The sequence below is a fragment of the Branchiostoma floridae genome, chromosome 8, assembly GCF_000003815.2.
Source record: "Branchiostoma floridae strain S238N-H82 chromosome 8, Bfl_VNyyK, whole genome shotgun sequence".
NCBI classification, from domain to species: domain Eukaryota; kingdom Metazoa; phylum Chordata; class Leptocardii; order Amphioxiformes; family Branchiostomatidae; genus Branchiostoma; species Branchiostoma floridae.
The window spans coordinates 180,614-203,420 of NC_049986.1; the positions used below are offsets into that span (position 1 = coordinate 180,614).

At 38.3% G+C, this 22,807-nt stretch overlaps 3 protein-coding genes across 3 annotated transcripts in view; 2 read left to right on the top strand and 1 right to left on the bottom strand.

The window, feature by feature from the left end:
- Positions 1-8,182: 8,182 nt before the first annotated feature.
- LOC118420554 lies at positions 8,183-11,119 on the bottom strand. The gene is made up of 3 exons (XM_035827411.1): positions 11,064-11,119; positions 8,733-8,875; positions 8,183-8,433 (listed from the first exon to the last, which is right to left on the bottom strand). Exons 2-3 carry the CDS (start codon positions 8,860-8,862, stop codon positions 8,258-8,260), a joined length of 306 nt encoding a protein of 101 aa, XP_035683304.1. The 5' UTR covers positions 8,863-8,875; positions 11,064-11,119; the 3' UTR covers positions 8,183-8,257.
- A 1,709-nt stretch (positions 11,120-12,828) lies between these two features.
- On the top strand, positions 12,829-18,216 carry LOC118420489 (zinc finger protein 239-like). The gene is made up of 3 exons (XM_035827320.1): positions 12,829-13,048; positions 13,218-13,293; positions 15,816-18,216. The coding sequence occupies exon 3, from the start codon at positions 15,835-15,837 to the stop codon at positions 16,948-16,950; it is 1,116 nt and encodes a 371-aa protein (XP_035683213.1). The 5' UTR covers positions 12,829-13,048; positions 13,218-13,293; positions 15,816-15,834; the 3' UTR covers positions 16,951-18,216.
- Positions 18,217-18,761: 545 nt separating this feature from the next.
- LOC118420490 (zinc finger protein 235-like) overlaps positions 18,762-22,807 on the top strand; it is a 252,038-nt gene continuing 247,992 nt past the window's right edge. The window contains exon 1 of the mRNA XM_035827322.1: positions 18,762-18,833. The gene's annotated coding sequence lies outside the window, so the exon portion shown is untranslated. The remainder of the gene's footprint in view (positions 18,834-22,807) is intronic.

Consider the following 22,807-nt stretch of genomic DNA (forward strand, 5'->3'; position numbering starts at 1 on the left):
ACCCTTTTCAGCCATGCTAATATCTAATGTCATGTTGCAGTAGATTATTAGAAGTGTGAACTCGAATTTGGACCCTTGATACCCCCTTTGTACATTGATATCATACTGAACTTTTTTTTCTATTTTCAAACAGTATGAACTGATTCTTAATTTCACATATGAAATAGGAATAGATTATATGTGATAGTTTTTACACTAAAGATGGAAAAGAAGAACCAATGCAAATTATAGATCCGGTGCGTATTGCATTAAATGAACATTAAATCTGTGTTTCCCCCCCCTAAAATCAGCCCCATTCATTATGCTGTAAAACGCAACATGTTTTTTTTTACAGATGAAACGATTTAACTCAATTTTAAAGACTGTATAATGTCCTAAGCCAATCGTTGCTATGGAGGTATATTGTCATGACAAAAATTGCCATAGAAACATGCCAGGCACTTTCAAGGTTTAAAAAATTAACACAATGACTTTCTTCAAGTGTGATGTCATGTGAATAAGTATTACAAAGTGACATGGATGTATGAATGAATGAATGAATGAATGAATGAATGAATGAATGAATGAATGAATGAATGGATGAATGGATGAATGAATGAATGAATGAATGAATGAATGAATGAATGAATGAATGAATGACGTTTATTGCGCAACATTTGTACATGATACAATGTAAGGCAACGGTAAAAGATCAATTTATACCATGATACAACTTATTACAATAACTACATGATGCGTTATTTTCGGCAAATTTTCAGAAATCCATCCCCAATGCGTCATAGATATGGTGCATACAATTGCCATATGGTGCCACTTTGAGGAACTCAATGAATATCTATGCACTCTGAATCATAGTTTTTCTGCCATTGCTATTACCGAGACTTGGCTTACTGAAATTACTTGTCAAAATTATAATATTCCTGGATATAAAAGCATTCATCACTGTAGACATGACAGGATAGGAGGAGGGGTTTCTCTATACATAAGAAATGACTTATCATATATAGAACGTAAAGACCTGGAGTTCGAAACCAATGAGTCAGGCTCACAGTGCATCTTTATTGAAATTTGCTCAAGTGGCGATGAGGGGAAAAAAGTCATCATTAGCTGTGTATACCGGCCTCCTAATACAGATATCCTACAATTTAATGATCAATTGACAGAGTGTATGACTAAGATTAACAAAGAAAAGAATGTCTGTTATATATTAGGGGACTTCAATATTGACTTACTCAAAACCTCACATTCTCCTACTTCAGATCATGTAAATAATCTCTTCTCTTCCTCATTCTTCCCTCTTGTGCATAAACCTACCAGAATTACCCCTCATTCTGCTACTTTGATTGACAATATTTATACAAACACACTTGACTCAAACGTAAAGGCTGGAATCATGGTCACAGACATTTCCGATCACTTCCCAATTTTCTTGATATCTGGATCAGAGGAAAATGGAAATGAACCTTTGAAAAATGTCAATTGTTATTCCTATCGTCAGATAAACGAGACGAACAAAGAAAAATTCATTGACTCCCTAACAAACACATCTTGGGATCCCGTCTTGGTAGAAACAGACACAGAATTGGCTTACGATAAATTTCTTAATACTTTCACTTTACTCTTTGACGAATCATTTCCAATGAAAACAGCAAAAATCGGCCAACGTTCCCACAGAAAACCCTGGTTGACCCGTGGCCTGCTCAAATCAATTAAGAAGAAAAACAAACTCTATATGAAATACGTCAAAAACCGAACCCCCCTGAGCGAAAGTACATACAAAGAATACAAAAATAAACTAACTCATTTATTAAGAATTGCTAAAAAGAATTATTACCACGGAAAATTTACGGAAGCGTCGAAAAATGTTAAGCAAACTTGGAATTTAATTAACAACTTATTAAATCGCTGTGATACATCTAAAGCAGCCCCACACAAAATACAAACCGGTGCCCGTACTATCACAGATAAAAATAAGATGTGCGAAGAATTTAATGATTTTTTTGTTAATGTCGGCCCTACCCTAGAGAGCAAAATACCCATCGTAGCGAAAGATCCCCTCGATTTCATCAAAACTCATCTGAATAGGCAACTAACGTCATTTGAACCCCCGTCCACTGCTGAAATTTTAGATATAGTACGAAACCTGAAAGATTCCGCTGCTGGACACGATGGAATCAGCGCAAAAATACTCAAAATATCCCTACCTTATATTATTTGTCCTCTTATACATATCCTAACATTATCCATTCAGAGCGGTGTGGTCCCTAAATCAACCAAAATTGCCAAAGTGATTCCTATATTTAAAAGTAATGATTCTACCTCGGTAAGTAATTACCGCCCTATTTCAGTTCTACCGTGCATCTCCAAAATTCTCGAAAAATTAATATACAATCGTCTTTTAAAGCATTTAGATCAAAATGACATTCTATACAAACATCAATATGGTTTCAGAAGGGGATACTCTACTTCCATGGCACTTATTCAATTAATCGAGAAAATTACTACAGCTATTGACAACAATGAATTCACCATAGGGATATTTTTAGATCTAAGCAAAGCATTCGACACGGTAAACCATTCTATTCTTCTCAAAAAGCTAAATAAATATGGCATTAATGACACAGCACTCAAGTGGTTTAAGAGCTATCTATCAGATAGAAAACAATACGTCACCCTCAATGGCTATACATCTTCATGCAAACTGATAAATTGTGGAGTTCCCCAGGGATCAATTCTGGGACCCTTATTGTTTTTAATATATGTTAACGATCTTGCTGAAGCATCCAAAATATTCTGTTTTATCCTATTTGCTGATGATACAAATCTCTTCCTCTCACATGCAGACTATGATTCGTTAATACGTCTAACCAATCAGGAATTAGAAAAAGTCATCACATGGTTCGAAACCAACAAGCTATCAGTTAATATCAAAAAGACGTACTATCTTATCTTTTGTAGTAAAAACAAGACATATAATAAGAAAAATGCCAATATCTTCCTAAAGAACCTTCCTCTATCCCAAGAATGCCAGGCTAAATTTCTAGGAGTACTCATTGACGATCGACTAACATGGAAGCCCCACATTGCTATGTTATTAAATAAAATTTCAAAAACTATCGGGATCATAGGGAAAATTAGACATCTTTTATCCCAGAGAACCTTTATAACCATATATAACAGTCTAATCTATCCATATCTCATGTATTGTAATATTGTTTGGGGAAACGCCTACAAAACTTCTCTACACCCTTTATTAATTCTACAGAAAAAATTTCTACGCATTGCGACATGTTCGAGTTTCTATACTCACTCTTCACCACTATTTGAGAAACTTAGAATTTTGAATATCTATGACGTCAACAGATTTCAACTTGCTCTTTTTACAGCCCAACACATAAACCATACTCTCCCCGATACCTTTGACAGCTTTCTTAATTTTCGCTCGCAGTTTCACAATTATCAAACTCGCCAAAGCACAAATCTACACATCCCCCTATTCAGAACCTCTCTTGCCCAAATGTCTGTCAAATACAAGTGTGTTAAAATATGGAATGATCTCCCCCCCTCCCTTAAGAATCTAACTTCCTCTCTCCCGACTTTTAAACGTAATCTGAAAATCCATCTGTTAATCCATCCGAGCCCCCTGTAGTAGCCACATTTTTTCTTTCTTTTTAAATCATATTATCTTAATTCATTCCATTATTTGACTATCCTTATTGCATTATTATCATTTTTTAAGTATTATGTTGATTTATTATTTATTGTTAAGCCAAACCATTAATTACTTGTTTATCCTTATTACATCATTACCATTTTCGTTGTATTACGTTACTTTATCAATCATTGTTAATTCATACCATTAATTACTTGTTTACCCTCATTGTATCATTATTATTCTATGTATTACTTTACTTTATTATTATATATGATAATCAACTTTGTTTAGTTTAAAGGAGGAGGGCTAAGTATAAGCTTCTCAAGCTTTTTTCCTCCTCCTGCACCTGTTTTATCCATTGTTTTCGTTTTTTTGTTTTAATGTAATATTTTGTGTGCGAATAAATAAACAAACAAACAAACAATACATCATGGGTAAATCAAATCAAATTAGTTTTGAGTTTTATTGAAAATTAGTCAAAATTACTCTTGCTGTGAAATACAACTGCTTCATGAACTAATGACTTTATCATACTTGATTAAGGTAAGTGTACAAAGCTATTTACCATTGCTATTTACGTATCTTTTCCTTAGCAACGGTTGCCATGGAAACACGCTAGGCACTTCTAAAGTTTAGATTAGAAAATGAAACTCTCCTGCTGTATACTTGTAACTTTCACTGTAAGGTTCATGATTTTGCCTTTATTTAAGAATTTTAACGCCAATGGAAACGAACCCTAAACATAGACATTATTGGTAAAAATTGGCCAAATCCTCAACTTTTCTCAAAACATAGTAGTATTGCCGACATTTTAGTATTGTGCTATGATAAGATTGCGTTTGCATAATTTTACCAAGTAACAGCCTAAGCGCAAAAGCCAAAAATGTACACTTTTTAATAATAAAAAGTGCATAAAAGGGCGATAAAATAGATTTCGGAAGATGTACTGTTGAAAGGACTGTCGAAATTTTAAAGAAATTGGTTTTTAATAGTATACCAACCTCCACAGGTCACTAGAAAATACCAGAAATTCTAATAAACTGACAACACACCAGACGGTCAAAACCTACAGTTCGAGGCATATGATATGTGTTATCTGTCTATCTAGCCAGCTATTTCTTTGTGTGCGAGTGTGAATGTAGTGAACGAAACGGATTGGCACAATATTGTCCTTGGTCAGAATAAACAGTCACAAAACAAGGACAGTCGACAGGCTAGAGGATTGAAACAAAGACAACAATCTTACCTTCTGAATACTGGCGGTAACGAGTCGCTTTTCTAAGACAAAGAGACGGATGTAACTCTCTTGCTTGGACTTGGACGCAGAAGTGTGTACGTGTCTGCTCCGAAAGCTCCAGACATTCCTGATAGACACGTTTGACTGTTATGCAAATTCAAATTGCTCTGACCTATCAGTGTTCGTTTCTGACACACTCACATGGAGGCCTCCTTTTATTTCAGACAATCGTGCTTGCAAATACGTTATACACATTGGTAAGAATAATGGCAGTTTTCATGCATTTTCTGTCGTCTATTCTATAAGTAACTGAAGGCGACATCTCTCTTTTTCCAAAACTCTTAATTTCTTTTTAGATGTCAGTTGTTGTGACCTGGTAGAAATACAGTAATAAGCTACAAGTTGCTTGCTATTCTGACGCGTCTCAGTAGTTCACGTTGATTTAATTATAAGGATGACATCCTCTGGGAACCCCAAAAAAAGTTTGTCAAAAAAGTTGTTTTCATTATGAAACCTAAGTGGTTTGGAAGGTTGTTTGTACAAATGACCAAACACAGAGTACTGAATACCAAACAATATAGATTCTTCATTTTATTGTTTTATCTACTTTTTTTACCACGGTCTTTCGATATATCTTTTTTATCTGCAGCATATATTCTCTCATTTGCACCTACTATGTACGATTTAAAGCATAGTTGAAAGCTCCTTTTTTGGAAACGACCGAAATTTGATGCACGCGCAAATGTCAACCATATAATCTACATGGCTTTATTTTTAATTATGGATTTGATATGTTTACACAGAACCTTACGCGATCTGCAGGTGCGCGTAAGGGTGAACATTCTTACGGTCAAATCAGATTATGAGGTAAGCGTAATGCCAGGTGCCTGCAAGGGTGAACGTCCGCACGGTCGTCGGGATTTATGCCAAAAATTTTACTTGGATCCTTTGACCAAATATCCATTTTATATCTAGACGAAATTTCAACAACGTTACGTCATTTGGTCTCAATACCAGGGCCAAAATATACAGTTGGAAAAAAAAAAAAAACGGCTCAGGGTAGTGACCCATTCTACCTTGTTTCTTTTCTGGCAGTTCTCTGTCTCCGCTGAGGTTCACAACTGTTAGATTAAAAAATATAAAAATAGGAGAAATTAATTAAATGGGGTGTTGTAGAAGTCACGGCGTCCTTGCATGCAGTATGGTCTGGGATCCTAGTTTGTCCTAGTGGAATTTTTACATGGATCACAAGCGACCCCTATTAATTAGTTGCAGTACTGCACGACCCCAATGTGAATGATACTGCAGTACTGCAACCGATTAATAGGTGTCGCTTACGATCCATGTACCGACTTCAAATGGTTAGGTCGAGTTGTTTTCATGACATACCCCAGTCTTTATCGTCTTCAGTCTCATGCCATACAAAGTAAAGAAAGAAATTGTAAATATGACTTTATGACAGTAGAAATAGGGGAACTCAAATGCACGAATTATTTTAAATAAATTTGTTTTTGTGTTAAAGGAGACAAATTGAATGGAATGTGTAAAACACTTAATCACACCTGTCCATCGTCTGTGGATTACTGTAATTGAATTAAATCAGCTGTAAAATATGTAAAGCTAAATCTTTCAGTCTTTGTAAAAAGAGTAAGAAACAAAGAAAGCTTCACTCAGAATGTTTTGAAATGTTGCACTTGTCATATATTGCTCCAAATGAGTCACAGCAATATTTACATGTACATGTGATTGAAACGTTGTTTCTCTGAAATATAAGAATACTTACTTCCCTTTCTATTATTCAACTTCAGGAGTATAAGATACAAAATGTTCCCTTAAACATGTATAGGACAATTTGTCATTCAACAGGCTAGTAATATGTCAAAGACATACTGAACTAGAAACTAATGTGCTGTGGAAAAATCAACACAAGACACTGTCAATGGTGCAGAACTGAGAAGTTTTTACTTGTAAACCACAAGATTACACAGCCTAAACAGAAGATTTTGACATTTCAAAAGCTATAGCCAATTATTTGCACCAAAATACACACGTGCATAATAACTGCACAATATAAATGTGTCTCACATGAAATATACCTAACGTTATTTGGTAAACTATGACAGTGACGTCTATAAGAAGAAGAAGACTACATTCATATGAATAAATTATGATAATAACTGTGTGCTAACATTTAATCAAAATCAGTCTCTAGTTTCTGTCATATAACATAACATAACGTTATCTTTATCCGTCACTTTGCGTTTATTGTTTAGCTACATTCATATTTAACACTTATCTGAAATGTGAAAATAATACACATCTATCATACCAACGAGTATACCTTCATTCTGTGCACGTCTTTTGGCAAATGCTATGCTGAAATACTTGTTATCATTTTAGTTGAAATTTATTTCATCTTGAGGTAGGTTGTATTGTTTCAGAACGCATTAAAACAAACTAACTACACTTACACGGCACGAAAAACGGTATTTAAGCATGCTTAAATGATGCTTAACGTTGACGTATTTTCCTTCTTTACGGATCTATAAACCTCTTATACGGGTACGTAAAGATTGGCGTTACGTAGTCTTTACGTGGGTGCTGATAGGTCCGTATTTTCCGTTTTTTTTAAGTCGCCTTTAAGCAGCTTAAAAGTGTTTTAAATTATTATTAAAACACATTTAAATTGCATTTAAATGTTACGTTTATAAAACTTTAAGCATCGTTACAGCTTATTTACGTGTGCGTAAAGATGATCATTAGGTGGCTTATAGGTGCGGATAGGTCCGTATTTTCCGGCTTTTTAAGTTGCCTTTCAGCAGCTTAAAGATGTTTTAAATGATTATTAAAACTCATTTAAATTGCATTTAAATATTACGTATTTCAAAACTTTAAGCATCGTTACGGCTTATTTACGTGCGTAAAGATTATCATTAGGTGCTTATAGATCCGTATTTTCCGTTTTTTAAGTTGCCTTTCAGTAGCTGAAATGTTTCGTAAATGATTATCAAAACGCCCTTAATATATGTTTAAAGTTCACGTTAATTTCAACTGAAGCCTTTATACGTGGCATATACGTGTGCATTAAGATGTTTATAAGATGCGTATTGTTGCCCTTTTAGCAGCTTAAAGTTCTCATAAACACTTACAAAAACATCATTGATACATGTATAAAGTTTCCTTTTATTTTCTCTGAAGCCTCATTTTAGTTCAAATTTACTTCATCTTGAGGTAGGTTGTATTGTTTCAGAACGCAAAAAAACAAACTAACTACACTTATAAATTAGTCTCGTTCCACCAGCCCGGAACACATCAAACTCCCCTGGCCCTAAAGGTTGCTATCTATGTACGGACTTCATATCTACTTATCCACTTATGCAACAAGGATAATTTCTTCTTTTTCTATATTCTTCCTGATCCACGAGTATATTCTCCACTTCCTCGTTCTCTAGTTCCCGTGTATTAAAATATTCACTGGCCTCATCAAGTTCCTCCAGGAGCGACCTCGCCTCTTCCACAACCTCCCTCAACTCTGAGTCAGCTGGACGGGTAAAGGAAAGACAGATATCAAGAGAAAGCCAGTGACAAATTATGATAGCACGTCGACTTGGGATGGCACTGGTTCTATGTGTAGTGCAGACATTTATTCGTTAAGAAATTTCTAATATTGTAGACACTGAAACAGCAATGTTTGTGTAGCAGAATGCATCTGTTCAAACGATCCCTTTTTTGCCTTGTGCTATCGAATTATCAATATTTTTCTACTTATCCGCGGCAAAATTAAACAAAGTCTGATTAAAACTAAATGCCCGTCTGGATATGTGTTATAACCAAACGTACCATCTGCATTGACATCCAGACTTCCACCTTTCCTTCTGCGCCTGCGCCGACGCCTCCATCCCGCGGAGTCGTCTATCAGCGTTGCCATGACAACCATCGTCACCAGCATCATGCAGACAAACAGCTTCATGGTGTAGCTTCAGCTGATGTATAGGGAGGGGAAGAAAATGATCACGGTTATTCGGTGGAAATGTACATGTATAACTCGGTTTTATCGTTGTGGTGAGCTTTAAGTCTACGAGCTTTAAGTCTTCATATCTGCAACAAAATACAGGGATTAATAATAATAAAGTTTATTGCAAATTCATGCCCATTGGGCTAATTGCAAGAAAAGAATGACTAATTACATGAGATGAATAAATGTGGTCTGAATACATGTAGATAAACTAAATTCTAGCATACACATATTAAGTGGATGAATATACATACTATACATAATGGGGTACTAAGTCTACGTAACTATTACAGGGTTTGACTTCTTTCTTGAAGACATTTGAAAATGAAATGCCCCATGTGTTCTATAATAGATTGAACCCTTGATGTTAGTAGGAAGAGAATCTTTTGTGGCGTTTTTAACAATGAAAATGTTGGTGTGATTTCGGTCACTCTATCAAATAGCCTTTTTCTTTCGGCTTCGAATTGGGGGCATTCACAAATAAAATGTGTTTCATTTTCAACTGCATTCATTGTGCACTGCTTACAAATTCTTTCTTGAACAGGAAATCAACCATGAATCAACCATTCGACGAGGAACTACATGTATAAGATTTAACATATACATAAACCATTCCATCTCTATTCCAGACCCAACGTTTAGGGTACGTACAGAAACAAGGTAAAAGCGATTGAGAATACTAAATAAACAAGAAATCTTTTAAAGAAAAGCTGTGCATTGCCGCGTATTTTATGACTGAACTGCTGAGAGCGACACCTAGCTTCTTCAGTAGGAAATGCAGCAAAAGGGGGATATTGGAAATTTACCTCATTATCATAATTTATGTCACATGAATTATTGGCACATTAAACAGGTTTTGTAAAACTTTTTGACCCACAATGAATATGCATTATTTTTCATTACAAAATAAGTTCCTTCTGATGCAATTTGTGATATATCTTTATATAAACATGGTGAGTTAAAGCGTAGATTTATTACGCTGGACCACATACAGTAACATGCGTCTAGAAGAGCGTTTTAATACTCGCCTGGAATGTACCATTGTCTAACTAAGCCATGAAACTCGGCAAGGAAAGAAGGGCCTTTGGAAGCACGGCGGTCGGTTGCTAGGGTATTCTTTCCCGTTTCTATGCGCGTTCGACGGAGTATCGGGTTACATGAGGTCTACTATTGGCTAACCGTAAAATATTTGAAGATAAATAAAGTGTTATGACAGTGAAAATGACTTTTAAAAAAGATCAAATTAGCAATTTTACATACTTTGAATCTTGTCATATGAATTTAAATAGCTATTTTGTATAGATTTTGCTTCCAAAGACGGTTATTTCCTGTTTTCAGGAAGGCCTTTAATTTGACCAAACTCTTGATAAGATGGGCCGCATGTGTCATCGAAAGTTCTCAATTTTTATATTTTTCGTCATCTATAAGTAAAATAAAACTTTCTGTTTTTGGGATTTTTTTATTTTTAATTTTAAGCAAAGTTACAGTCGAAAATGTGCGTAAAAATGGCATTATTCGCACTTAATTTCCAATAATTCAAAATCGGAGCCATTTTTAAAAAATCCCAAAAACAGAAATCTCGGCAAAACCGTTGCGGTCATTTTGAGCCGTCAATGACTTAATTTGGACTCTTCTTGGTCGAGATCTTAAACGATGTTTGCACGCATGTCATGCCGCACGGAGAGCGGGAGGGTGTAATTGATACCGGTGTAAACAACACTAATAATGCACAAGGTCACCAACAAAAACGTCAGTAGCTTTGTTACATATTACAGAACCCAAAAAAAGTGACAGCGTAGATGTACTTTCCAGAAAATTGTTTATATTGGTGAAAATTTATATTTTTTGCTTGATTCAAGGTAGCTGGGGGAAAAGGGGCCAGAAAGCACTGTTTTACCCGCAATGACCGCAGATGACCTAAATAGAACACGGGTTCGGTTCGAATTACGTCAGATGGAACTTCATGGAAGAACGTTCGAATTCGGCTGGACATGGGAGGTTTTGAGCCCGAATTTGACCACCGTGAAGGGGCTTTGGAAGGGCTGGGTTAAAAGGTCCGTCCATGGATCCATGGAAGAAAGCTTGCATAAGGCATTGCCGCTAGCGCGGCAATGCAAAAATCAAAAAACATGTTGGTAAGAGAGTTTGATACTTACAGAAATCCTGGACACGTAGATCACGGCACGATGTCACTTTGAGGTCACAGCTGGCGGGAAGGAATGAGGAGGGCTCACGTGGACGGACATATTTACCCCAAGGTGTAAGACAAGTATGCAAATGTTTCATTGTTACTTGTTTTCTGAATGGGAAAGTTAATATAAAAGTCCTAAAACGATTTTTTACCTTGCCGGGCCTTAGCCCGGCAAGGTAATGAGGCCCGATCTTTACATGGTTCAATCAATGGTTCAATGTTAACCCAGCCCTTCCAAAGGCCCTTCAAAAGGCCCTTTTCTCTTTGCCCAATTTTATGGCTTAGTTGGACAAGGGTACATTGCAGGCCAGTATTAAAACTGTATTTTAGACGTATGTGGTCCAGCGTAAATAAATCTACGCTTTAACCCATGTTTATCATAAAGATATATCAAAAATTGCATCAGAAGGAATTTATTTTGTAATAAAGAATAATACATACTCATTGTGGGTCAAAAAGTTTTACAATACCGGTTTATTGTGCCAATAATTTATCTGACATAGATTATGTTAATGAGGTAAATTTCCCTACACTTGGGGATTTTTGCTGCATTTCATACTACAGTTGCTAGGTGTCGCTTTGTACATTGCAACAACATGAAACAAAAAAATAGCCGCAAACTTCGGGACTAGTCGCCAGGTAAGTACATTTTAAAGACATTTGTGACTATGAATGTCCTTGATAGAGTTTGTATTGTGTGAAAAATAGATTTGAGACTGGATTGGCAGCTGGAGAAGTCACTAAAGCTTTCCCGTACAAGAATTGGGGTGGGAGGGGGGCGATATGTGGAACTCTGTGGTTGTCTCTGATTATTTTGATGTGATCCTCATGTTAACTGATGAACACTGGTGAAGCGCCGAGGTACCTTTTCCTGACGAAATCCCTACTACCCGGCAAGGTACAGCTTTTTTTAAAGCACTTGTTTTTAATGCTGGCTCTGTTAATGTGAAACATCATGCTTTTGATTGTATACTTCCTTCCCAATGTGACCTCTGGTGCACTGTTATCAATAAGCAGTATGCTCGCTATACGAATTGATCATCGCTTGCGGTTGGTTGTAATAAACAATGCTTACTTTATAGTGTAGCGTTGGTACATGTTCCATATTCCGTTGGTGAACCAGAAGTAGTGTGGAGATGCGAATGTTTGAGATGGTTAGACAACGTCCATTGAAAATAAAATAGGGCTTATAGATTAGTCATAGCTGTGTTTTCAGTTGCTTATTGTAACGTTATATTTGACTAAGGACTGTAAATGTACCTGAGTATGTGGTATCAGTTGGAGCATGTCAGTTGAGTCCGCATCAAGATGTTCCTAAAGTTACATGTTCCACTACTTAGTACACTGTAGTGTGCCAGAGTTTGTAGAATTTCCATAATCCAGTGTCGTCAGTAAACTAAAACACGATATTGCTTTTAACCCTTTGTGTCATTGATGCCAAGTCATTCCTTTTCTATAGAATATCTGATTTCTCCTGTACAGATTAGCACATGTAACTCCCTACCAGGATTCACTTGCCTAGAAAAATAGTACATGTTGGCAAAATAAATAAATAACATGTCAGACCAGTTAACCGGGCGTGCAGTTCGACCGGCCTTTTCCAAGTTAGGGGTGGGTTGGGTACCGGTGTCACAGCGATACCCCCCCCCCCCCGCCGGAGCGAAATCGCGAAAAAATTATGAAAGGAAAAGGTCACGATTGTTCCCACCAGCCTCTGTTTGGAGAGTTCAGTTAGCGAAAATATGCTATGTCAGTATGCTGTAGTCGGCCTTTAATCTTTACTGGAACTATCAGGTATGTAATCTTTGACCTTTCCCCGCCGAAGGTCTGACCATTGAATCAGCATGCCCGCCATTTTCAACAGCGACAGGAAGATTATTTCTCTTTATCTAAGACGATTTTGAAGACGATTCAACGCATTATTGATCCAACAACTATAGCCACACATTGGTTATATCTGTATTAAATATTGACGTGTCTCATGTTGTCTGCTTATCCCTTATGCAAAACAGAACAATTTTAACCTGGTGCTTTCCTTTGTTAACTGACCTACCAAACCGGTTTTAACCACCCACTCAGTCACGATATAAACCCGTCTTGGCCGATCTGTTTCTATCAGTACCGACCCTGAAGCCGTGAGGACCTGTGTTGACTTCATAACATCGTGCAGTGCTTTGGAGCATCAGCGTATCTCGGTAAGTGCTGACTTTGGTTCGGGCTTCCTGTGTTTATGACTATGACTGTGTTACCAGTGTGCGGAAGAATTTGTAAATACTGTGTATATAAAGTAGTGGAAGACAAAGCACATTTTATTTCCAAGTGTTCATTTGTCATCTGTCTGCCCAGCCAGTTCGAAACCTTGGAGTCATGTATGTGTGTTAGATTATGTAGCATGTAAGGTTGTGTAGTTTGTAGTGTAATACTTTGATTATGGAGTCAGGTATGTGAACGTGTTAGATAGACTGTAGCATGTAAGGCTGTGTAGTTTGTAGTGTAATACTTTGATTATGGAGTCAGGTATGTGAACGTGTTAGATAGTCCCTCTGTAGCATGTAAGGTTGTGTAGTTTGTAGTGTAATACTTTGATTATGGAGTCAGGTATGTGAACGTGTTAGATAGACTGTAGCATGTAAGGCTGTGTAGTTTGTAGTGTAATACTTTGATTATGGAGTCAGGTATGTGAACGTGTTAGATAGTCCCTCTGTAGCATGCAAGGTTGTGTAATTAGTAGATGCTAATTAGTAGTGTAATAATTTGATTATCCGCTATCTCTGTTTTGTTACTAGACATGGTAACTCAGACAGATTGTATCCGCAGACCTGTATCTGTAATTGTAAACCTGGTGTAAACTGTGTTGAAATAATTATGTGCTTGAGTATAGCGTGGGTGGATAAAACACGGCTCACAAATAGTAATCGAACTGCGTCGATGTAGGTTAGACATCCAGGTAATAAGATACGCCAAAAATAGTTACTCAAGCAACTGGATATGGTTTTGAAACGGTCAGACGTTTCGGAAAGAATCCACTTTCCTTCGTCAGTGACACTGAAGTGATCTGCAAGAAACAGGTCTTTTATACTCTAACTATGAATAAAGACAATTTCAGATGTCCAATAGGAAAGGTTGTCAGACAATTCAGACTGCAGACAATTTGGATTCCAAAGAAAACAAAGCTAAGCCAAAGTCAAGCTGAAGACAATTTGGATTTCAAAGGATATCAAGGCTAAGACACAGTTAATGCAAATGAGTCAATTAGCTCCTGCCTCCGACACAAACTGGTACATCCAAAAGACAAACCACAGAAAGGTACTAAGGCCAATGTAATCTACAGACTCAAATGCGAGGAACCCAACTGTAACAACACATACATTGGTGAGACTAGTCGTCCACTAAAAGCAAGATACCAAGAACATTGCAAACCGAAGGCCAACGGCAACTCTTCTGCTATTTTCAACCACCTACAACACAACCAAGGACATTCCTTCAACCTCCAATCTACCGACATCCTAGACCGCGAAACCCGCTGGTTTGAACGGGGAGTTAGAGAGGCCATATATGAGAGAATATACAATCCCACGCTCAACAGAAAAGGGGGGCTACGTATGGAACTTTCCGGCACTTGGGACATAGCACCCCCCCCCCCGCCAACAAAACTTTTAGCTCCTGTAACTAAAACAACAGGAGCTAATTGACTCATTTGCATTAACTGTGTCTTAGCCTTGATATCCTTTGAAATCCAAATTGTCTTCAGCTTGACTTTGGCTTAGCTTTGTTTTCTTTGGAATCCAAATTGTCTGCAGTCTGAATTGTCTTACAACCTTTCCTATTGGACATCTGAAATTGTCTTTATTCATAGTTAGAGTATAAAAGACCTGTTTCTTGCAGATCACTTCAGTGTCACTGACGAAGGAAAGTGGATTCTTTCCGAAACGTCTGACCGTTTCAAAACCATATCCAGTTGCTTGAGTAACTATTTTTGGAGTAATCGAACTGGTATGGCTTATTGAATATTAAAATTAAAACCATACCCGCATTGGTACATTCCACAATTTCAGCAATGTGATGTACGGTTGTTATGCCCGACCGCAGCCTGTACGTAGATGCCATATGAACAAAACCTTGCCATACCAAGCATCAAACTTTTATTGTCTGAAACAAGCCACCTCAGAGATCAGATTGTAGGTAATATGTCAACGGCTTCAAGACAAAGAAAACTAAACCCGTATTGACGTTGTTATGCAAATCGAAAGCATGACCGAGACAAGGATTTTTTTTCGTTTTCGAGGCCATAACGTTAGACATGCCGCACTTGTGTTCTGATGGGGGAGCTTATACGCAGGTGGCTCTCCCTTCAAGTTGGCTGAATGACGCTTTATCAAATTCGCGGGCAAACATTATCTCCAGGCAGATTTAGGGTTCAGAAAAGTTTGAAGCGTTTTTGACGCCTCTTTACATGTATTTCTGAGTTAACATGGGGAGGCGAAAAGGCTCCCCGAAAGATAAAAGCCAACGCCGCTAGAGGTCTGCGAAAGAGACTAATAATTGCAAGGCGGTTTCAACCATGCAGAACACCATAACAGACCCTGTCGTTTGTAAGAAGGCAGCAATAATCTTCATAAATCAACTTAACGTTGCTTGTGATTGTCAGCTCAGTCGTTTGAGTCAAGAAATCAACCGATTCTTTTTTGTATGTTGACATTCATTTTAATTCCTGCAGTGTCAGAGACTTACTCAACATGGCGACCCCGGCTGTATCTCATCTGGAAAAAGAGAAGGGAAGTAATGGACGTGGAGAGGATATTACGCGTACACACAAGTGTGGCGAGTACGGCAAGGAGTTTCATCATCTGAATGACTTGAAGAGTCATATGCATGCCCACAATGGCGAGACACCGTTAATGTGTGACGATTGCGGCAAACAGTTTGGTAACGTGAGTCAGCTGAAGATACACATGCGGACTCATACCGGTGAGAAACCCTATAAGTGCGAAGAATGCAGCAAACAGTTCAGTCGGCTTGGTAATCTGAAGATACACATACAGACTCATACCGGTGAGAAGCCCTATAGATGTGATGAATGCAGCAAACGTTTTAGTCAGCTGGGTTATCTGAAGAAGCATATGAGGATCCATACTGGAGAGAAACCTTACAAATGTGAGGAGTGCAGCAGACAGTTCAGTGAGCAGGGTTCTCTGAAGAGGCATATGAGGACTCACACAGGTGAGCAGCCGTACAAATGTGAAGAGTGCAGCAAACAATTCAGTGTCCTGCGTAATCTGAAGAGCCATATGAGGACTCATACCGGTGAGAAACCTTACAAATGTGAGGACTGCGGCAGACAGTTCAGTCAGCTTGGTGATCTGAAGAGACATATGCGGACTCATACCGGTGAAAAGCCATACAAGTGTGATGAATGCAGCAAACAGTTCAGTGTGCTGTGTAATCTAAAAAGTCACATGCGGACTCACACTGGGGAGAAGCCCTATAAGTGCGAAGAATGCAGCAAACAATTCATTGACCTGAGTCAACTAAAGAGTCACATGCGAACTCACACTGGTGAAAGGCCCTACAGTTGTGAGGATTGCAGCAAACAGTTCAGTGTGCTGAATAATCTGAAGACACATATGCGGACTCACACAGGTGACAAGCCATACAAGTGCGAAGAATGCAGCAAACAGTTTAGTCAGCTGTATAACTTGAAGAGACACATGCGGACCCATATCGGTGAGAAACTTTATAAGTGTGATGATTGCAGCAAACAGTTTAGTCAGCTGTGTAATCTGAAGAAGCATATAAAGACTCATACTGGTGAGAAACCAGTGAAGAGTGAGGCAGGCAGTTTTGTGTGCTAGAGAATCTAAAGATACACATGCGGACTCATACCGGTGAGAAGCCACATAGGCGTGATGATTGCAGCAAGCAGTTTGGTCAGCATAGTACTCTGGAGAGGCATATGACTATGAGGAACCACGCTGCCATACAGATGTGAGGAATGCAGCTGTCAGATCTGTAAGCTGGGTAATCTAATTATTATAAAGAGCCATATGCGGACTTACATCGGCGAGAAACCTTACAAGTGTGAGGAGTGCAGCAGGCAGTTCAGTTGGTTTGGGTCATTTGAAGATCCACATACGGGATTTAAATGATGCAGTATGAGCTTCCGTCAGTCAAACCATCTGTAGAGTCACATGGTAACCCAAAAGCAATGAAAGTTCTCAGCTACCGATGTGAAAGTTACTATCAAGTTCCGCATATGGGTAATAGAAAGATACAAGTAGCGAGCAAAAGCCACGAACCAACGTTTGTACGTGTATATGTATCAGTCACTGATGCAAAATTGATGCTTCGCTGTAGAATTTGATGACTGGACTGACTTTACTTTACTAAATGTAAAGCTATACTGGCGATCTGACTTTTTAAGACAATTACGTATAGCCGAAATCTGTCTGCATGCAGATTCTCTTAGCCAATGTGAACACTAGAGAGTTCAATTTGCTGTCTAATAGAGTTTGTGTTTATGAAAAGTGGTTAATTTGACATTTGAAAGATTTCTGCCAAATTAACTACTGAAAAACCATTGAAAATTTGTTGTAGTTTCGTATTTTGTTTACATTGTATAGCATTTAGTAATGCTAGATCGCATTTAGTTAGTAAGTTAAAATAATGTAGGCGTCTCTCTAGATTTTAGATTTTTGGGTAGCTACATGTACATGGTATGGACCGGAACTGTTTATAACGTTAAGTTCTTTGGAGAGTATGTAAAATGCACGCTTGTAGAATTGCAGGTGATCTTCCTTGCAATATGTTCTCGTTGAAACCGCAAGACTTGAGAATGGAGTTCAATGAAATCTAACATTACAGTACCAATAAGTACTGTAATGTTAGATTCCATTGAACTCCATTCTCTCTCCCTCTGTACACAAGTCTGTTTACAAGTCTACATAAAAGAGGCAGTTGAGACCGTTAATCAGTATGTAAACACGACACCTTCTGTCTGGCAGATCTTCTAACAGCATCGACTTCTGTCGATGTTAGAATTTAGCTGTAGCATGAAGATGTGCTGTATTATCAACAAAATATCTGACATATCTCCAATAAAAGGCAATATGCCTCAAAGATATGGTTTGCTTGGTATATTTCTTGATCTCAGTGATGCACATGTAATAAATTTAGTATTTGACCTAGTTGACAGACTTAGTTTTTATAGGAGATCTAGAGCAAACAGACAAACTTAAGGTCATTTTCACATATTTTTTAGATTCCACCCTGAACTGACATTTTCAATTCAAACTACTTTGCACCCTGCTTTAAACTTTGAGGCGTCGAACCTCCTCACTTCGAGTAAACAAAGTAAATCCCCATAGGCGAGAAACGGTGTTCTGCTACCTCATTGCAGACCAAATCGGCCAGGTCGTTGACTCCATTTCGCGAGTTTGGCGCATTCCATTATGCGTTTAGGGTACATGGTTTAAAGAAGTCTCTGAGTATGAGGCTACAAAGTCGGTGTGCTGTAACAGCTAGATATCATACATACAGATAAAGTAGTACAAAACCTTGACAGAAGGGAATTCCTAACTAATGGTATTTGAAATAAAATGCACGTTTGATGGGTAATCGGGCGTACAATGTGAACTTTGACCCATTTTTATGTATCCGCGCCCCGATAATAGATAAGACGGAGGGACAAAGCTCAAGCTGCCAGAATCGTCGTCCCACTTTACGTGTAGAAACACAGGTAAGACCTTAAAGTATTTATGTGTTTTTTTTTTTTTAAATGAAGACCTTTGACTTTGACCACAGTATTACGGTGATATTTTGTAGGTGTATTCTAATATAAACTCCATGCGGAGCATTTGGGACAATTCGTTACACAAAAATGGACTGAAGAAGGATACTTCTATTTTTCGTTGACCTAAATACTAGTAATCTTTTTGTGTGATTGTCTCGCCAAGTAGGTTATTGTGTGTCCAGGGACACTTGAAAACTGGCCACAACCTGATAATATTGTTAAGAGAATAATAAGATGAAACAAATCAAGGAATAAATAGAGAAATCTTTATTGACACGACAAAAGTACAGCGACCTTCGTAAGGTCTATAACAACGTTTTCCCAGTACAGCTAAACATATATATATGAATATCTACAGGTATGAATAAGGCAACATATTGGGTCTAGCATATCATTTGCACTATTGGTTCTACGTTATAAACATTCGTAGATATATTTGTCTGTTTCTACGCAATCAAGGTTATCGCCTCCCAGAATGTTGTTGAATTCATCCAACAAACAGAGTGTAGCAAATTCTTTCAAGCAAGCAGACAGAAATGCATGTGAACAGCTTAATGCGTTTATCATTATATTGCAAACAATCCATAACAAAGTGTCTCTTGTCTTCGATCCCATTTGGGCAGAATGGACAAAAGCTCTGGTCACGGGTAATTTTAGTATCCTAGCAAAACCAGATCCACTTGCTTGAGTATCTACTTTTTGGTACATCGCCTGATTATCCTCATAGTAGCAGCATATCAGTGGTCGGTGCTTGCCTTCTGTAGGCTACTTTCTCCATTTCTTTCCGCGATTTAAGTAGCTCTAACCTTCTTCTACTTTTAGCGTACATACGTGTAACGTCCGGTGGGCTTTAAAAGCATACTCATGGTCGAAATAGTGGGAAAAGTAGGAGCCAACCGCCTTGTGCGACTGAATGGTGTTCGGGAACCATTTGCGTCCGCCCGCCCGCCTCGTACGCGAACACCGCTGTTGGCGCACTGATCTGTGACAGTGCTTTTGTTCTGTAATTAAAATTGTAATGTGTTTTTTTTTTCTTCCACCCACCTTGACGAAGTTTCGAGTGACTTAAGTAATGGAAAAGAAAAAGAGGAAGCATCGAAAAAGAGCCAGGCTCCCAAGCACGCGGTCACCGATCTCTGATGCGTTCATACGGTGTAGTTGAGTCATCCTATATTTCCCGACCTGACCTGACCTGTGCCCAGGCGTGGCGCTCGCCAATCGGTCAGTTCATTTGATGAGATTTGGAAGGGAAGGTCCCGCGGCAGGTGTGCGCTCGCCCATTGGTCAGCCCATTTAATGAGATTAGGAAGGGAAGGTCCCGCGGCAGGAGTGCAGGCAAGAGTAGCCTTGTTTCCGCAAACCGCAGCCCCTTCAAGAAAAACGTCTGTATGATGCGATATAATGTCAACCAGGGTACATACATGTACAACACTGAGATCGAGAAACATACCAATCCAACCATACTTTTGAGGCATGATGCATTTTATTAAAGACATATCAGATATTCCGTTGATCAATATCATCTTACATTTTCTATTACAGCTCGTAAAAACATTGGCAGAGATCAGTTTAATTTGAAGGTACGGCGGGTTTACAAATAAAAAAAATCTCTTGAGGAATTCCATTTATTAAAAGGTCGACAAAAACATGACAGTTGATAGACATATATTATGCAAAATAAAGACCAAATTTGCATAATTGATGAGAAAATGCGATAATGTCATTGTGGTAAATGACGGGAATTTCTTACTTTTAGCATTTGGAAGTTATCTACAGGTGAACATCGTTGAAAATTATGCAAATGAGCTCCTAATTTACATAAATTATCAGAAAAAGTGACAAAAGTCTCCTTTCTTAACATATATTGCGCACGTCTGTTTGGTGGAGGAGATGATCAAGTTATATGATTTATGCAAATGAGAGTCTTATTTACTTTATTAATGACAAACAGAATTAAGACAGCAGTTGTAAAAGATCGAATCATTTGGCGAAGGTATTGGGTCGTGAAACTCGTTCAACATGTGTGGCTCGCTCTATGTGGTGCGCCGCATCCGGACCATGAAAAACGGCCGCGTAAGTGCATGCGCGTATGACTCTACATCAGTTATCAATTCATAGCCGCGTAATAGGGCACTCCGTCAAACATGTGGCATATATAATTAAAAAACAGAGAAATATTGATAGACATAAAATGATACAAATTGTTATCTAATTTGCATAATCATTGAGAAATTGTTATAATATCAAACTGGTTAATTATATTTCAGCCATACATAGTATGGTGAAATATATTGTATTCGTAATTATATTTCAGCCATACATAGTATGGTGAAATATATTGTATTCGTAATGTTTCTTCTTTCTTTCTTCTTTCTCCTGTCAAATCGTCAAAGTGATTTATCTCCGCCGTTCCTGGACCGAATGACCTGAAATTTGGCACAGGGGTAGAATGGGCCAATACCTTGATGCCTTTTTCTCAGTTTTTTCATATCTGACTCTAAAATGATTTTATTGAGGTTTCAATGTCATGTTTTGACCAAAATAAAATATATTGTCCCCCTGTACCCTGGTCTTACAATGTAATGGCCTGAAATTTGGTGTAGATAGGCATTAGATAGTTGGTAAAATGATCCAAGTAAAAGTTTTGACATAAACTACTTTAAAATAATTAATTTTGGCACTTTTCTGAGGGGTAACTTGTTTTCTTTTGGCCTCCTGGCGTGACCTTCCGTGACCCCGCACGGAGTCCACACCTGTGCGCGAAGAGCGAAGGCTAATTAATATTCATAAGCGGGGCCCCACGATTCCGTTACGGAACTCCTTATTTGGGGAGCGTGGTTGATGTAAACAAAGGCTCTTACTAGTAGTTGCGTCATTTCTTTTTCTGTGAGGAAAATACAATCAATTCTTTCTGACACATTTCTAGAGCAAGAACGGGTCGCGTTCCCAAATTTCCTGTTCTAAATTTTGCGTGTGCCGCCCTGCTTTCGCGCCAAAAAATGTAAAAAGTGTAGCGAGTGTGCCTTGCCGCGAGTTATCAGTGTGGTGGGATCCCTCCCCGGACCAGCCAGTTCCCGGGGAATGTCCCGTATTTGGGGATCGGGGTTGACCAACAGGCAGTTACTAGTAGTTGCGTAATTTTTATTTCAGCGCGGGAAATAGAATCAATTCTTTCCGACATAATTTTGGAACAATAGCGGGTCGCGTTCCCAAAATTCCTGTTCTAAATTTGAAGCTCTTTGGCTCGGCAACGTAAGTTACAAACCATCGTAAGTTTGTATGTAAAACCCGGGCGTCAGGCAAGCCTCGCAAAGTGACCCCGCCCACAAACCGCCAGGGCAGTGTCGGCAGTGTTAGTGGGATCCTTCGCCGACTTTGTCAAAGGGCCGCCGGCTATCAATCAAACGCGGATGTTGATTAGAGTTTCAAACAGTCATGGTGCCGTACAGCGAAATTCATGCTTCGTGAATACATTCCTTGGACTTTGTTTCCCACAGCGGTGCTTCTACAAAATATTTATTAGACTGTAACACTGAGTCCCACATGTTTTAAAGAATAGAATCTGACGCGAAACAGCGGTTTTTGCCCGGTATTTTTCTTGAAACATGTCCGTGGGAATATCGTCTGACGGCGAGGCGGCGACGCAGGGATATCAAACCGTCAACATTACATAAGTCGCACGGTGGCTAACAACGCTGCGAAGATAACGTTAGTAGCGCTCTAACTTAGTAAGCACTTCAACTCTGGGTGTCAGCTATGACCATATTTATCAAGTACTGTTGAGTCGACGTAAAGTTTGTTGTTTATGAGTTTTTAGCTTGTCTTTGCAGCCTTTTATCCGAAATATTGCTACGTCAAACTGCCTGCAGAAAAAGTTAAGTGACTGCTACGATGATCGTAGATATGGCCCTAAAAAGTGA

Excerpts from the sequence above, each read along its gene's own strand:
- LOC118420489 (XM_035827320.1), top strand. The coding sequence starts at position 15,835 with ATGGCGACCCCGGCTGTATCTCATCTGGAAAAAGAGAAGGGAAGTAAT.
- LOC118420554 (XM_035827411.1), bottom strand. The coding sequence starts at position 8,862 with ATGAAGCTGTTTGTCTGCATGATGCTGGTGACGATGGTTGTCATGGCA. Across the intron at positions 8,434-8,732 it reads TCTGGATGTCAATGCAGATG|CTGACTCAGAGTTGAGGGAG; the intron begins GTACGTTTGGTT and ends TTACCCGTCCAG.